Below are 16,388 nucleotides of genomic sequence, written 5' to 3' on the forward strand. Positions count from 1 at the left end.
CACTTATTATTGTTTTCTATTCGCTTTCATTTGTTAATTTTTTTTAATCTATTTATTTACATAACTTAAGTTATCCTTTTTATCCAGTGTACCTTGTATCTATGTTGAGGAGCTTTATTGACATGATTTTAAATTAATCCATTTTCAATAAATAAACAAAACAAAAAAACAAAAAAAACAGTCAATATGTAGTTTCTAGGCGGATTTTTTTAAGTGTCGTACTGCGATAATGACGCAATTTCCTCCTGTTAGCACAATAACGGAAGCTAGCCTTTTTAGCCTCGAAAATGAGTTTGTTTTTGCCCAAATTAAATTGCAAAAAGGACATAGACGAAGTGATCAAATGTGTAGCAGAAAAAGTGGTAGTCTTGAGGTTTGGGAGAGACGAAGACTCGGTTTGTCTGCAGCTCGATGAGATTGTAAGTCGGTATCATTAACGTTAATGCAAATATTTATCAATTTTACCTTTGCTAAATTGTCCATTTCTGTCCATCACAGCTGTCAAAAACCGCCCATGACCTGAGCAACATGGCGTCCGTTTACATCGTTGATGTGGATAAAGCTCCTATCTACACAAGATACTTTGACATTAGTTACATCCCCTCCACTGTTTTCTTCTTCAACGGACAACACATGAAAGTGGATTATGGGTGAGGAAACCATGGTTACTGAGGTTGTAATTGTCTTATGATAGCTCCGATTTTCCAAATGTTTCTTCATCAGTTTACATGCTGATTATTTTCGTTTGGTCGTCAAAGAATGACAAAAATAATCAATCATCCCAATTTTTTAGAGCTCATTGACACCTTCAAAGTTATTAGTTATTCAATCTCTATAAAGATGCTTTTAATTAGTTGCATTTTTGCTTAGAAAATTACTTAAATTGTTAATCGATTATCAAAATAGTTGCAGAGTAATCTTCTGTTGATTGACTAATCGATTCATTTTTAAAAAGCTGTTAAAAACACATTTTTGACCTAGCCATTTTTAAACATTGCATGTTGCACATTGCACAGCATGTCTTAAACACCCAATCCCACCATTTTATATACATTTTATTCCTTTTATGGCATTTTATTAAATGATTTGCTCAATAATTGTATGCTTCTACTATTGGTTGTTCGTCACTTCAGTTCCTTTGTTTATTTATTATTTTACTTTTATATGCGCTGTTCTTCATGGTTGTCTTCTCATTTTTATGTTTTTGACGTAAAGCATTTTGAGCTGCATTTTCTTAAATGAAAGGTGCTCTATAAATAAATATTATCAATGTTAATTGAGCAATTGATACAGCTCTACAAGTAATTAACTATTATATGGTCTATAAAATGTTGTAATGGTTTAAAAAGGCCATTACAGTTCCTTCCGGCCAAACGTCCAAAGTCCAATACCCAAAAGCAAGCAACGAATATTTTTATTTGAGAGCTGGCTTTGCACGTGTACCACATTGACCAATCCACCTGAGAAAAAAAGAGTCTGATTGACCTTGTTTTCTTTCTCAGCTCCCCAGATCACACCAAGTTTGTTGGCAGCTTCAAAACCAAACAGGATTTCAAGGATCTGATTGAGGTCATATACAGAGGAGCCATGCGTGGGAAGATGATTGTCCAGAGTCCCATAGATCCTCAAAATGTTCCAAAATATGATCTCCTCTACCACGGAATTTAAATTCCTCCGCTGTGCAGCCTTATGATCATGATGATTTGGCATCAACCACGTCTGGTCAATTAACTCACAAAAAAATGGCCTTGAATTTCAAGTAGGAGTTAACACAAGAAGAATCACACAAATCTGACGGTACTGTTGGACGCTGAAGAAGAAGACTGCAAGCTAAACATGCATGTAACAGGTTTAAAAATTTGAAGAAAAATTGTTTCGCAAATGTTTTTCTGTGGAAGAAAAGCGCATTAAACATGTTGGACCTCAAGTATACACACATTATGTCTAGCTAATTAAATGAACACACTGTAAACAAATTCTTTGTTTGTTCACAAGAAAACTCTATTGGACACTTTGAAAGTACATGTGTGCACAAGAACACTGTTTTCTCAAACCCCTTGGAAATACAGTTATATCAATAATAGTTTAACAGCTTGAAATGACTGAAATGTATGAAAAATTCAGACAATAAACTTTGTTACGATTACAATAAGTAATGCAATAGACTTTGTTAAAGTTCCCATAGTCAAATGTATTAACAGCAGGGCATTTGTATCAATAAAATATAATTTGTCTTTTTTTCTCATATTCTGTCTCAGGTTTGACAGAGACAGCGTGTGTTGTGATAAATTAGGTTCTGCAACTTTATTGTGATATGTATTTCTTGTGAAAATGCAGTGTCATCTTGATGTTTCCAATGGAAAAAGAGTTGTCTATCAGCAGATAGATACAATTAATTTAATGTACATGTTCTGTTTTTTATAATAAACATTTATATTTGATCTTGCAGCCCTCTGGCAACTGAGTGTAATTTCTGAACAACTGACTGAATAATCAATAAAATAAATCACCAGATTAATAACAAAATATACAACACCAGCTCATCTGAGTCTGATGATGTGCTGATATAGAATCGCTGTCTTCAGGCTTTGCTTTATCTGTGCATCTGAATTGTTCTCCATCCCTTTAAGGGATCTAAAGGTGTATTTCCATATTTACCGCTGACTCCATGCTCTCTGATGCATCTTGTGAATGAGCCGCACAAGAGGCAACATCAGCTTCTGATGTTTTGTCAATATTCCTGTTCCTTTCTTTAATCCAGACTGCATACAGAGAGTTGGACCTGCAGTCAAACTGCATTCAAAGACAAAGGCATTTGAGTAAGTCATAATTTGTTTAATCTCCACCGGTGTGAGAAATGTGAAATAGTTATAATGTTAAAATGTGTTTGCTCACCTCTGCCTGTTTCACTTCTGTCTCACTGTCTTGTGTTTTCCATATTTTGTCTTAATAGATAAAATGTGATTAGACAAATATATACCTCTCTATAATGTATAGCGTCATCACAATCTTTCTCAAATAACACAAATGAATTAAAAATAATTCTTACCTTTGTATTTAATAGCGGCTCCAACACTGACACAGAGCAATACAACACTAAATACCCCCAGAACAGGCCACTGCCACTGGACCCCACTGGCTGTAGATTCTTCTAGAAACCCTAATAATGAGGGATATGTTTTTAACGTCCAGCCCCATGATAGATAGTACATGGTACATTGGTTCTAAAATCCTCACTACCTTCAGTATGTCTGGCTACGCTGTTCCCGGCTCCAGAGCGAAGGAGGCTGTGTTCCTTGTAGCTGTAACCCAGGCTGTGGGTGTCCCTGCCCCAGTAGTAGTTGTTGAAGCGTAGAGGGAAGAAGGGGGCCATGTAGGCCTGTGCTCTCTGCGCTGGATGGACCTGGTCACTGTCAGGGTAGGTCGCATTACCGTGGTCCTGCAACCACCTCTCGAGAAGCCTGACACCCATTTACACAGCACAGAGGATAGTATAGAATAAACCATTGTTATTAATAAACAGAAGGTAGTGAACTAAATAGCACTGTGATTTTGAGGTGGACACCCAAAATTGTTTTTGACTTGTCGATCAAAGAATAAGTTCACTTTTTGTTGTCTCACAATCATTCCTCCTGTACATGCTGGCTGTGAAGAAATGCCTCCCTGCACAAAACTGTACAGCTCTTCTCCGTTAAAAACACATATATTTTTATGTATTTCTTATATATATATTTATATATTCTATTGCACATTTTTCTATTTTATATTATGTCCCATGAAGAGATTTCAATGTAAGTGTAATGGGGGACAAAATCCACAGTCCTCGTTTTGTGTTAAAATACATTACAAAGTTCAACCCTGAGGCTTTAGCAGTCCAAGTTGGACAAAATCAAGTCGATTTCTTCCCTAGTGACATTAATTAGTGATAATTATCATCATTATTTTTTTTATTAGAATTACTGTCCTTCTGCCATAGCTCACCAAGGATACAAAATGTGCAACAAGAGGAAATCACATACAAAGACATTGCAACATTGGAAAATACCCACAGTATTTGTCACCTTCAGCTGAACTTTATAATGTGTTTTTTTTTGCAAAGAGCAAGGATTTTCTCCCCGATTACTTAAGTAAAATGTGTTTATGAAGGGATATTTTTGTGGGTAACACGCAGGCATGCCACTACTGTTTTAGATCAACTTTAAACTTTAAAAAAAATGTGAATCTATTCTTTAATGAGAATTTTAATCAAGGTTTAAAATGACATGACCTACTTGTCTATGAAGCTGTGATGTAGCATGAATATGGGGTCATTGGCAGCAGTGGGCACCAAAGACATGGTGCCGTTGAGGTATCTGTGGACCAGGTTGTGCATAGAGGCATTTAGATGTCGGAAATCTTTGGGGATCTCGAAACCTGGGAGAACAGATGAACACATGTTACCATAGTTTCCTGGCCCTATTTTCGCTTATTTTAAATCTTCCTTTTTTTTATTATTTTTTTTTACAGCTGGTTGAAATTCTGGTGGCTGAGATTCCAAATAAGACATATAAGGTACATATTAGCAGTGGCACTGCATGCCAGCAGGCCATGCAAGCAACTGATTGGGGCACCCTGGCCACTAGGGGGGCCCCGAATGACAAATTTTAAACTACAGAAGTGACAATATGCAAAGTTTGCAATGATAGTAGGAAAATCTGACCTGTCTAAGGGGGCCCCACCTATGTTTTCATTGTTCTGGTTTTATTCTGTTTTCTATTGTTCTTCATATTAATATGTTTGAAATAGGTTTGAGAACATTTTTAATATTTATTTGAAAATAACGCACTTTGAAATAACTTAAATGTGCATTTTTAAAATATATTTATGATATAATGGTGATGAACACTGGTTCAAGGGGCCCCCTGTGAATTTTTGCCTATGATCGCAACAGATTCTAGAACCGCCTCCGTATTGGGTAATTAAATATACCTTCAAGGTTGTTCCTGAAGCTTTCCCTAGATGTTGTGTTGAATGGAGGGGTGTCAAAAAGTGAAGTTGCCATTGTGTCTTCAACATCCTCAGCGGTTGGCAGTGTTTTGTACATTGGATCCTTTCCAGGATTGCGGATCAGACGTGCAGGATCGGACGCATCAGAGTGGATGCAGATTATGCCGAGACTTTCCTGAAATGGGCATATGGTCTGTGGAGAAAAGAAAGAGGATGACAAGAGTTAGAAGGAGACAAAGCACGGGCGTTTGGAAAAGAATGAGAAGAATATCTCACCTGCCACTTTGAGAACAGGGAAGCACTGTCAATACGACCATCTTGGCCAACTGCTCCAAAATACTGGTTGGTGCAGATGTTGCAGTGGTCAGTTCTGGTCCAGTCCCAATATGGGATGTAAAAATCTTGGTTCCCAGTGAGCTCCCTGATTTCTCTCTCAATAAATAGTAGAAACACTCGGTGCCAGAAGATAAAAGCAGGGCCCCGGTGTGCAGCATTATTTTCAGAACCAGTGTAGCTCTTAGCTGAATAGTAATGCATCCATACATACAGATCATAGACACTTGTGTTGTGAAATGCATAGTTCCCGTCCACTGTTGTGTCATTGCTTGTAAGGATCATATACCGGCTGCTGGGGCTCTGTTTCGCCTGGTGCAAGCTTGAGAAAAAGGCCTTCCTCTCAGAATCATTTAAATCTGTTATCTCTTTCCTCTCCAAGTGGTGCCTTTGCAGACACTGAGGTCCTCTCCAGCCCGGGAGGCACTCACCACAGTCAAATCCATCATAGTTTCCCCAGCACGTACACACTGAATCATAGAAGGCGCGAGGCCAGCTCACCCTGAAATCCACTGGTTTTGGGAGGTCTCTTGCAGGATGTGGTGCACAGACTCCTCTCCCAGAGCTAAACCCACAAGGAGAGCCATTCCAGAGGGGGCAACACATGCGGGTCTGCAGAGCCTCTGGTATTGTACAGGGACGTGGAAACTGGGCCTCCACCCCTCTGAGGCTCGATAGATGTAGAAAAAGGACAGGCCAAAACCAACGCAGCAACAGCAGCATGTTGGAAAAGATGGATAGGGATCACTGCTCTACTGAAGTCCCCATGAAACACCAGAAGGATAGAGCAAACTCACCTGCTTGTCAATGGTAACTTCTTTTTACAGGCTAAATGCCATGGGACTCTTTATACATTAATATTTGTTCTGTAATATTTGAACAAGTGGTACATAGACTAGTTTTGTGATATTTACGCAACTCTGTCCCTTACACTGTGTACACAGTTATATCAGATCACACTCTTTCTAACCTATCAAGCTGTGTCAACAAGTGTGCGTGCGTGGAAAAGAGACAGAGAGAGAGAGAGAGAGAGATAAGAAAGGAAGATGAGACAAAAAACCTAAAAAAACCTTTGGATATTGTACCCTGTGGAGTTAATGATCACTTGTGATGCTGTACAGCAGTCCTATAGTGAGCAGCTGCCTGTATTTTTTGTATTATGTGATATTGTACACATCGCTAAATAGAGGAGGCCCTTCAACACCAGCATATGGAGGAACATGATTCAAATGGCAGTAATGGAAATGTGTATGTTTTTATGACAGGAAACAAAGTATAACTCTCAGACTAAAGGCGGGAGAACACCTGATAACTATAAATATATTATATTATATAATATTATACCATTAGGTGTAGCAATGTGCCAATAAAGGATAAGAAGAAAACTGCAAGCTGGTTAATAATGCCTGTTTTAAAATACTTTTGTTTGATTTATAAGGTAAGAAATTAATTTTATCAGTTTATAAAGAGCCAAAGCCCTGTCAGCCTTTCCCATGTGCTTTCAGTTTTACACTAACAACTAGAAATCAAATTTTTATAAAGGGTGATTTAACTTCTATGCACCGAAGCTTTTCAGAAATACCAATGAAATGAACCGTCTATAATGACTGGCTGACAAGTGCACTGTCTACCTTGAAGAGGGCGAGTTACTAGCCTCTGTCTAGTTGAATATGGACAGAAAACAGCTGTTTCAGCCAAGCAAGAATGATAAAAGTAGCATGCTTTAGGGACTTATACCTTAGCTCTCCAAAAATAAATAAATAACGCAATTATGGTCAAAGTGATAGCGATGAAAGGCAGTTTCAGAAGGAGACAAACATAAAAACCTTTGGAAGTGAAATGCCAGCAGGAAGAGCAGCATTAACTGCCATGCCTGAAAGTAATGGAAGATCGACGAATCAAGGGAAATAAACCAGGACTGGCAACATTACTGGGAGCAGGAGATAAAAAGGGAACAGGCAAATTTGACCAGAATGAAAGTGGGACACTAAACAGGCTGCAGGAATCTTTATGGGTACATATGTGTATGTTGACATGAATATAGGTGATATCTGCTTGGTCTTGCACGTGTGTGCACTGGTGCCTGTGTATATATTTAATATCCTATTCATTTTTATCTTTTTAATGCTGGAAAACGGGATTGCTATTACAAAGTTTCATATAACATGCAATGACAACCAAATCTATCTATCTATCTAGGGGAAGCACCTTATGTAAACAAATGTGAACTGGCTTGTTCCAGAGGGTAGCCGCAATGCTATGGAGGACTAAACATGACTTAAGTCTCAATAAATGATGCATAAATAAATGTATACAGAAATAAATGTATAAATAAATAAATGCATTGATTAAATGTATAAATAAATGAATAAATACAGAAATTAATGATATTAATATTACTATTACTAATACTACTAATAATACTACAATTATTTATTCCTGTATTTGTGTCCACATGTTAATGAGTCTAGGAGGTCCCATTTATTCATGTGTTTCTTTCATTTATTAATGTATTCCTGTATTCATTTATGCATTTATTTATTGAGACTTACGTCATGTTTAGGCCTCCACACAATGCAAGATAGCGGCTGCAATAAAGAAAACCTCCATCATAAAACATGCATGAAAACCTCCGGCTGAGTGAAATGACTCCCCCTGTCGGCGGCTCCCTATAACTGCAGACCGACGCAGCAACACAAACCCCATCTTTAGCTGACAGGCAAACTACTGAAGCAGAGTTGTGGAGCTAAATTAGGTCAGGCAACGGAAAAACAAAACAACTTTTGAAAAAATTGTTGCTTTTTAACGTTAAGCTCCCGGACACACCGTGCTGTCCTATGGTCCAATGTGTTTGACGTTAAAGTGATCGCCTTTTTTCAGTCAAACACCCGACGGAGGTGAAAGCCAGGTAAGAGGACAACTGCTGAGAAGCTAGTAGCCTATGTGTTTAACTATAGACTTTATTATTTTTTTTAAAACTTTCTATTAAATTCAACTGCTAAAATTAGTTAGCAAGATGCAACCGTCGGTTCGGCTAACATTTAGGCTAACTCTCTCGGTTGGTTTGACTTGTTTGTGTTCTGTAACATAAAACTAAACAGCCGTCTCGTCATTAACGTTTAATATAAACAATATCTCGATGTTAATGTGCAACAAAAGACAGATTAAGCCAACTTTTAGCTTATGTTTGCAGGCTGTTGGGCCGTGGTGATGTTGTTTGAGGCAGAGGGGGGCGTGTAGTTGTTTACAATGTTTTCGTTCTCATAAGACCAGAGATTTTCAACAGGGGGTCCTCAGAGTTACTGCAGGTCCCCCTAAATGAAAATGTGCATATTATTGGCAAAAGATACATTTGTGAAAAAATAATAAATACATTTACACAACTTTGATGATAGACTTACTACTGGCTTACAGGTCAGGTAGCCTCTAAGGTAGCCATACACAGATACAACTGAGCTGTAGGACTCAATGTGCCTTCCAAATGAACATTAACATATTATGTATAACTATATGAGTATGTTATTAAGCATCATTGTAAAATCTTAGTATTGAATGCACCATATAAAGCTGTGTGTATAGGCTTTAGGGAGCCCCAGCTGTTAGACCCAATTTCATATGCAACTCAATTTAAATGCATTATTTGTAGTAGGGGCCCCTGCTTCATCTTTTTCAGCTAAGGGGTCTTTGGCCTAAACAATCTTAAAGAACCCTCGTTTAGACAGGAAATATATTAATGTTGTACAATTTAGCTCGTTAGTCACTAGTGTCAGGTCGGTCTTGGCCAAGGAATGAAATTAGTACCTGCCACCTGCCATATGCAGGGTAATTGTTGTCAGATTCATGTCAGATAACCCCATGGAAGATAGGTTTTCCTCATATGAAAAAATTTTATCTTTAAAAAAGCAATTCCTTATTTAAAAATAGTCTGCGATAACGGTTACATGATGTATTCAATATTTCTACTGTCTGGTACCACTGCCGCAATGTTTACAATTCTGAAGCGTTCTTCAATAACTTTCAAAAGTGGCAGACAAAAAAATAACATTTAGTGTTTGGTAGAAATGCTCAGTGGCCTGCCACAGTGGCATGTAAGAGGAAAAAGCTTATTTTTAGACCCTGGTCTTGCATCTACATATATAACAAACACCACAATAATCAGAGGGCCATCTTATATCAATTTTCCATGTATGGTAATGTTGAAATCAATCAGTAACCCTCATTTGCAACTTGTACTCTGGAATTAATCATTTAGCGATTTACCCGACCCGGCATCTGGATTCTGTTCTTCTGTTTACCCAGGATGAAACGAGGTCTGAAAGGAAATGAACAGGAGGACGGAGGTGGCACCAGCAGCGGCTCTCAGCAGACTCTTAAACGTTCACGCAAGCAGAGGAGGGAGAAAGATTTGGAGGAAGAGGGAGCCCACTGGGGGTTTATGCCTCAGGAGATCCTGCTCCAAATCTTCCAGTACCTGCCTCTCCTGGATAGGGCGTATGCTTCTCAGGTCCCCATGATATATTTTTATTTTTAGTCACCTCTTTACTTCATTTCATACTCTCAGCTGAGTGAAGCATTTGTGGAGGCAGATTCTCATGACAGGTCTTGTGACTTTTCTCTTTCTGTATGTTTGTGTGGATAGTTAGGATTTACACAGATGCTTCGTTAATACGTCTTACTGCTTTAGTTAGTCTCAGTACTTCCTACTGAATTATTGATATCAAACGCTAAGTGACTACATGACACCAGATTTAACAGATGCACCGACCGTGAAATTATTGATACAAAATATGTAAGATTAAGAGTTCAGAACATTAGATTATCATTATAAAGTGTACTTCTAACTTAATCATAGAATTATTCATGCTTTTAATTATTGCTAAAGCAGCTATAATTAATAATTTTGTAACAATAATGTATCAAATGACAACAAGAAAACAGTGCAGCAGTGTGAAAGGTCCCACTTGTAGTGATGGACACACATAATCTGCAGCTCCTCACGGTTGTACAAAGCTTTATAGCAGTATTCAGATCGGTGTTTAACTGTCCCGCCATGCAACTTTAGTGTCGTGGTTCACTCTCACCACTCTCATGAAGTTGATTTTTAACACGGGAGAGAGGTGTACACTGCCTGCTCATCACCAAACAGCAAACAGACATAGCTTGTTTCCACTGCCCTCAAGTGGGTTCCCCAAAGAAAAATCAGCGTGATAAACAAACAAACTCTCACACCTGGTGTTTTTCTATCCCAACTAGTCTTGTACTCCTGACATTTGTGCCAGGGTGAAGGCCGATTGCCTCAGGGTAAACTAATGGTTTCTGATCTCTCCTGTGAGTCATACTTTGTCTTGGCTAGAGATACAAAAAAGCACTTTTGTCCACAAACCCTATTGTGGAAAATAATGCTTATTTCAAGAGTCTGTGTTATTTTTTTATAAAGATGAGAAAAAAGTCTGTTTTGGATAACTCAGGAATGCTCCTTAATCTTAAATAAAAAACAAATAAAAAAACATTTATGTCCCTACAGGTGTGTCGGGGCTGGAACCAGGCTTTTCACATGCCAGAGCTGTGGCGGTGCTTTGAGTTTGAGTTGAATCAGCCAGCCAGCTCCTACCTGAAGGCCACACACCCAGAGCTCATCAAACAGATAATCAAAAGGCACTCCAATCACCTGCAGTATGTCAGCTTTAAGGTATGGACTGGTGATGGTTTATTGTGGTTAAAATGATGAAGAGAATGTGTGTAGTAGAGTACATTCTCATGTTCTCTTCAAGTTAAAGCGTCTCTGGGGTTTTTATTCCTCTCTCTGTGCCATCAGGTGGATAGCAGCAGAGAGTCTGCAGAGGCAGCATGTGACATCCTCTCACAGCTTGTGAACTGTTCTTTGAAAACATTGGGGCTCATCTCTGCAGCCAGGCCCAGCTTCATGGAGCTGCCCAAGGTATGCCTCAGCAAGATAATGGACTTGAGTGTGGAGTTTTGTATGTTATGGTTTACAAGCACATGCACAAAGATGTACACCCAGACAAGGCTGATATGGTAGACAATTATGAATGTATAAATGTATATTGGAACAAGATGGCAGTTGCTGGCTACGTCTGCATGTTAAATAAAATAAAACTAGCATTTCAAGCTACTAGGGATGCACAATATTGATATGCACTTATTTTTTCCCTACCTAATTGCAGAGAACATCAACTCTATCATGTAGATGAATTAACATATCATTATGCCTGCTCTTACTGTAATGGCCCACTAGCCAATTTCAGACGTAAAATGGTACCCTAGTTATATTTTCAAAATGTATGCATTCTCTAGGCAAAACACTTCCAGACTATCCAGACTTTAAAAGTTTTGTTTTTCTAATAATACAAATGATTACATGATCAATCATCAACCTTTATTATTTAAATTAACCTAAAATACAAGACTGTAGGTAAATCGATCACACCACAAACAAAGGCCAAGTTGGCAACAACCGTGCGGTCCTTCAGAAGAAGAAGTTACAAAAATCTTGATAGCCGATACAGATGTGTAATTTTAAAGCCACTCTCGGCCGATACCGATGACATGGCGATATCGCGCATCCCCAAGAGCTACCAAGGATAAAGGCATGACCAAGTGCTTCTGTTGTCTTTCTTTCGTTCAGTCTCACTTCATCTCAGCGCTGACGGTGGTCTTTGTCAACTCCAAATCCTTGTCCTCCCTGAAGATCGATGACACACCTGTAGATGACCCCTCCCTGAAAGTCCTGGTGGCCAATAACAGTGACACCCTCAAACTTTTGAAAATGAGCAGTTGTCCTCACGTTTCACCTGCAGGTACTGACAATATGAAATAATGATGGCTGTTATGGATGGTAATGATTAGTAATGACTGACTAAACATTGTTCAAATTTCGATTGATCAGCGACATTTATAGATGACGTAGCGACATTGGTCTACCACTTTTTTACATCTCTGGAACACCGGCTCCCCCCTGTGATGTTTTTAACAGAAGGATACCAATTTGAGAGGGGATGGCCGAAGTAAGGTAGTCAAGGTGTTAATTGGGCAGAATTGACTTGGAATACATAAATATAGATGGAAGGGGAAACTATGGGCAGATAGAACAGCGTTGGCCGGCATTGCTTCATTTTTTTCCGTGCTCAGCCTTTAACAGGCTATATAGAACTGTAGTCTCCTAATTACATTTTTTTCTTTATCCCAGGCATCCTGTGTGTGGCTGATCATTGCCATGGCCTGAGAGAACTGGCGCTCAACTACCATTTGCTGAGTGATGAACTTCTCATCGCCCTCTCCTCCGAGAAGCACGTTCACCTCGAGCACCTTCGCATTGACGTGGTAAGCGAGAACCCAGGCCAACAGTTCCACACCATTAAGAAGAGCAGCTGGGACGCCATGGTGTGCCACTCTCCTAAATTAAATCTGGTCATGTACTTCTTCCTCTATGAGGACGAGTTCAGCCCTTTCTTCCGCGATGAAATTCCGGTTACGCATCTATACTTTGGCCGCTCCGTCAGTAAAGATGTGCTGGGCCGTGTCGGGCTCCACTGCCCGCGTCTGGTCGAGCTGGCCGTTTGTGCCAATGGGCTGCGGCCGCTTGATGAGGAGTTGATCCGCATTGCCCAACGCTGCACGCAGCTGTCAGCCATAGGCTTGGGAGAGTGCGAAGTGTCCTGCAGCGCCTTTGTGGAGTTTGTCAAGATGTGTGGAGACAGACTGACACAGCTATCCATCATGGAGGAGGTTCTGGTTCCAGATCACCGCTATGGGCTGGATGATATCCACTGGGAGGTGTCAAAGCATTTGGGTCGCGTCTGGTTCCCAGACATGATGCCTACCTGGTAGATCTCAGGGAGATTTAAGTGTCCATGTTTGTTTATCTCTGAGGACTATGTTTTTTGGAGATGCCCCTCATCTTTCTCCTGGCCCTTTCCCAGACACCGTATGTCTGAGTCTGTGTTTTTCTCCCTGAGTACATGAAGAAATTACATCACTTTGAATTTTGATGTTATGAAATGTTGTTTTCAACTATGCCATGTGGTTATTTGCATACAATTTTAAGTGTATATGTATTGTTGTCACTCATAGCATTTAGCACCTTGTTCTCTGAGCTCTTTCTTGAGGTATAACACCCTGCAATTGGTTTTCTGTGGGTATTAACAGGACTATCTGGGAATTATTGGGAATGAACAGAAAATTGTGAGGGTTCATGTACACAGCCTGTCTTAACTGCATTATACGCAAGCAGATACATAAACATTTTGTCATATAACTGGCCATAAGTGCAAATCATTTTAAGGTCTTTAAGACTTAGGTTTAATTTTGGTAAAGTAACCGATAGAGATACGTACAACGTTGTCATCACTACACTGAAAGCCAATTGTCTTTGAAAATAGGCAGTGTGGTAGTTAACAATCTTTACATGTGATGGAAAAGTTTACAGTACACACATTAGATTGGGATGATTACCACGTACGCCATACAGAACATTTCGTCATGAAGGGAAAGTCACCCTAAATGTGAAGCTTGTTATAGACTGGATGGTTGATCACAAGACTATGGCCAGGTAGGCCATGGCACTTAAGCATTAAATGTTAAATTCAGTACATATTTTCTTTTTGTTTGGTCTTGTTCTCCATGTGTCATCTATTGTTGTGACTGTATTGAATGTATTTGACTGTTTCTGAGTTACTGTATCTCATTTAGAAAAATAGAGTGCTTTTCTGATTTGATATGCACATAGCTAAATCAAGTTCCATCTCCCTGTTTCTAAGGACAGCTATTCGTGAAGATTGCACTCTGCTCTTCAGTGACTCAAGTCATAATTATCTTAGTCTGCATACACCATATTTTATACATAGATAGAGAGAGAAAGAGATGTTCAAACATATTTTTAATGTACACTAGCTATGTTTTTGCTGGTCTGACCAAATTGAAATTATATAAAAAAAATTATTTTGCAAACCAAATGGGAGGGTGGTATTTTAATTGCAGACATATTTCTGTACATTTACTGACTCCTACAATGTACTTTTACTCTAATTAAGTATCCAAGTTTATCAAGATGAATTGCAATGTCATTATGGCATGACATTAACCGATTTTGCAGCCAAATGATTGTAAATTTTGGTAGTTGTTAATAAATCTGTCAGTTCTATGAGTTGCCTTGTTAATTAGCATGCTTTTTATGGTGTTGCTTTCTATTCTCACAAATATATTACTCACTCACTCATCTTCAACCGCTTGTCCCTATCGGGGTCGCGGGGGGCTGGAGCCGATCCCAGCCGACATCGGGCGTGAGGCGGGGTACAAATATATTAGTTCCAGGAAATTAAATTGGCAAGTGGGATTATTTGATCGTTGCCAGATGACACACACAAATCATTCTTGTAAGCTTAAGGGACAAACCAAACCACTTGCACATGCTTGTGTTGCACAATTATCTTTTTTTTGTTTTTTTAAGACAATACAGGTCTGAAGACAGCTGAGCTGAGTTTGATCTGTTTGATCTGTTCTAAGAAGTTTTGTATTTATAGCATTCAGTAAAACAGTCAAGTAATATAATGAATAAATATAATATAAATATATTATGTCTGCACACCCTCACTATTTTCGTTAACAGTTAACCCTTAATTATTGTTGTTAAGTGGACATAATGTTTGAGTATTTGCCTTTAAATCATCTCATTGTGTGAGCGATGCCCTGATAAAATTTACAAATATAAAACTGTGAAAATGTAATGATTTACATGTTTGTTTGAATTGCTGCCGAGGTACAGTTTTGTTTGAGGATATAAAAACTATTCACAATCAACGATTCATCAATGTTTTTTCTAGACTTGGTAAGAGTGAGGTTGCTTTTGTCGGATCCTTTGTTATGAAAGTTATGTTTTTCTTGAGATTCTTTATTTTTCTCTATAATTTCTAACTCATTTGTGTGCCCCCTGCAGAACTATTATCCTCTGTCCTCAATGGGACATAGTTGTACATTTGTTTTAATGAAACACTGCCAAATATCTGTACAGATGCTTTGTGTTTACAGTGGAAAATATTATATGTATATTATTACTGATGTTACTAAGTAGAAAAATACACCCCTACACGGGATAAACTGTGAGCCATTTCATTTTAATTTGAAACCAGTCACAAGGGTTAAATTAAACTTCAAACATCCCTGTGAGACAATTGGATCATTACAAAGAAAAAGAATAGAGTCTAATACAATACCATGTAAATGTTGTTTATACTGCACTCACCTCCAAGCCGAGTGCTTCCAAATAATGTATATAAACGACAGTAAACACAAGGACATAAAAATAAGCACAAGGAAGAGAGGACACATTCAAATAATAGCTTCAATAGGGGAAATCAGATAGAAGACATAACTTGAGTGCTGTCTCCTGCTCTACCAACATTATAACGATAAGTGATGTTTCTTGAAAATGGAAAAGTGTGGGTGGCACTTTGGTTAAGAGCTGATAAGTCAGATGGCTAGTATCTCTTAAATACAGCCACATTGTTCCTCCATGATTTGAAATGCAGTTTTGTACGATTTATGTAGATCGTCAGATATCCAGCTTGTGTGTACAGAAATGCTCAGAGGAACATTCTTGTATTTAATGTCAAAATATTAATTCGGTTTTAGAAACTATATATGAATGTTAATTGAAATTTTGAAGGAAATAGTGGGAGTTTAGTAGTTTTGTCAGCAAAGGTAAGTGGTTAAGATGCTAGGTGGAAAAGAGGCATGACTTTGGCTCATTTATACTGTATCCTGAGCAGTTTATCCCCTACACTTGTTTTGATTAATTAGACCTCTTAATAATGATCGGCCTTGACTGACATCTCCCTAGTCTTGATATTGGGTTTACAGGAATGTAACATTCATGTGATGCACTATATCAGGCAATTACTTCACTAAATTAGGCTTGTCGGGGCAGTGAGTGTGACGAAATTGTGCATGTTTGACATACCTGTTACTTTGACAAGTCATACCTTTGACTGTTGGAGGCCTCTAAATTAACAGCAAAACAATTGTGTATGTACCGGTATGTGTGTTCTTGAGAG

The 16,388-nt window shown here is 38.6% G+C and overlaps 3 protein-coding genes across 3 annotated transcripts; 2 read left to right on the forward strand and 1 right to left on the reverse strand.

The window, feature by feature from the left end:
- The first annotated feature begins 275 nt into the window (after window positions 1–275).
- On the forward strand, window positions 276–2,316 carry txnl4b (thioredoxin-like 4B). The gene is made up of 3 exons (XM_083913621.1): window positions 276–419; window positions 499–650; window positions 1,503–2,316. The coding sequence occupies exons 1-3, from the start codon at window positions 288–290 to the stop codon at window positions 1,666–1,668; spliced, it is 450 nt and encodes a 149-aa protein (XP_083769747.1). The 5' UTR covers window positions 276–287; the 3' UTR covers window positions 1,669–2,316.
- On the reverse strand, window positions 1,756–6,042 carry LOC310951936 (tyrosinase-like; the record flags this gene model as incomplete). The annotated part of the gene is made up of 7 exons (XM_083920422.1): window positions 1,756–1,830; window positions 2,659–2,793; window positions 3,050–3,075; window positions 3,241–3,461; window positions 4,272–4,413; window positions 4,969–5,179; window positions 5,263–6,042. The coding sequence occupies 7 exons, from the start codon at window positions 6,040–6,042 to the stop codon at window positions 1,756–1,758; spliced, it is 1,590 nt and encodes a 529-aa protein (XP_083776548.1).
- Window positions 6,043–8,021: 1,979 nt separating this feature from the next.
- LOC310948150 (F-box/LRR-repeat protein 3-like) lies at window positions 8,022–14,473 on the forward strand. The gene is made up of 6 exons (XM_083915178.1): window positions 8,022–8,227; window positions 9,619–9,823; window positions 10,844–11,008; window positions 11,135–11,257; window positions 11,966–12,137; window positions 12,527–14,473. Exons 2-6 carry the CDS (start codon window positions 9,620–9,622, stop codon window positions 13,165–13,167), a joined length of 1,305 nt encoding a protein of 434 aa, XP_083771304.1. The 5' UTR covers window positions 8,022–8,227; window position 9,619; the 3' UTR covers window positions 13,168–14,473.
- Window positions 14,474–16,388: the final 1,915 nt, after the last annotated feature.

This window comes from Echiichthys vipera, assembly GCF_963691815.1.
Source record: "Echiichthys vipera genome assembly, chromosome: 1".
Classification (NCBI taxonomy): Eukaryota; Metazoa; Chordata; class Actinopteri; order Perciformes; family Trachinidae; genus Echiichthys; species Echiichthys vipera.

Bases quoted from the DNA above. Each gene is read 5' to 3' on its own strand.
- txnl4b (XM_083913621.1), top strand. From the start codon at position 288: ATGAGTTTGTTTTTGCCCAAATTAAATTGCAAAAAGGACATAGACGAA. The intron at 420-498 runs GTAAGTCGGTAT...TGTCCATCACAG, and splicing joins GTCTGCAGCTCGATGAGATT to CTGTCAAAAACCGCCCATGA. The intron at 651-1,502 runs GTGAGGAAACCA...TTTCTTTCTCAG, and splicing joins CACATGAAAGTGGATTATGG to CTCCCCAGATCACACCAAGT.
- LOC310948150 (XM_083915178.1), top strand. From the start codon at position 9,620: ATGAAACGAGGTCTGAAAGGAAATGAACAGGAGGACGGAGGTGGCACC. The intron at 9,824-10,843 runs GTCCCCATGATA...ATGTCCCTACAG, and splicing joins ATAGGGCGTATGCTTCTCAG to GTGTGTCGGGGCTGGAACCA. The intron at 11,009-11,134 runs GTATGGACTGGT...CTGTGCCATCAG, and splicing joins TGCAGTATGTCAGCTTTAAG to GTGGATAGCAGCAGAGAGTC.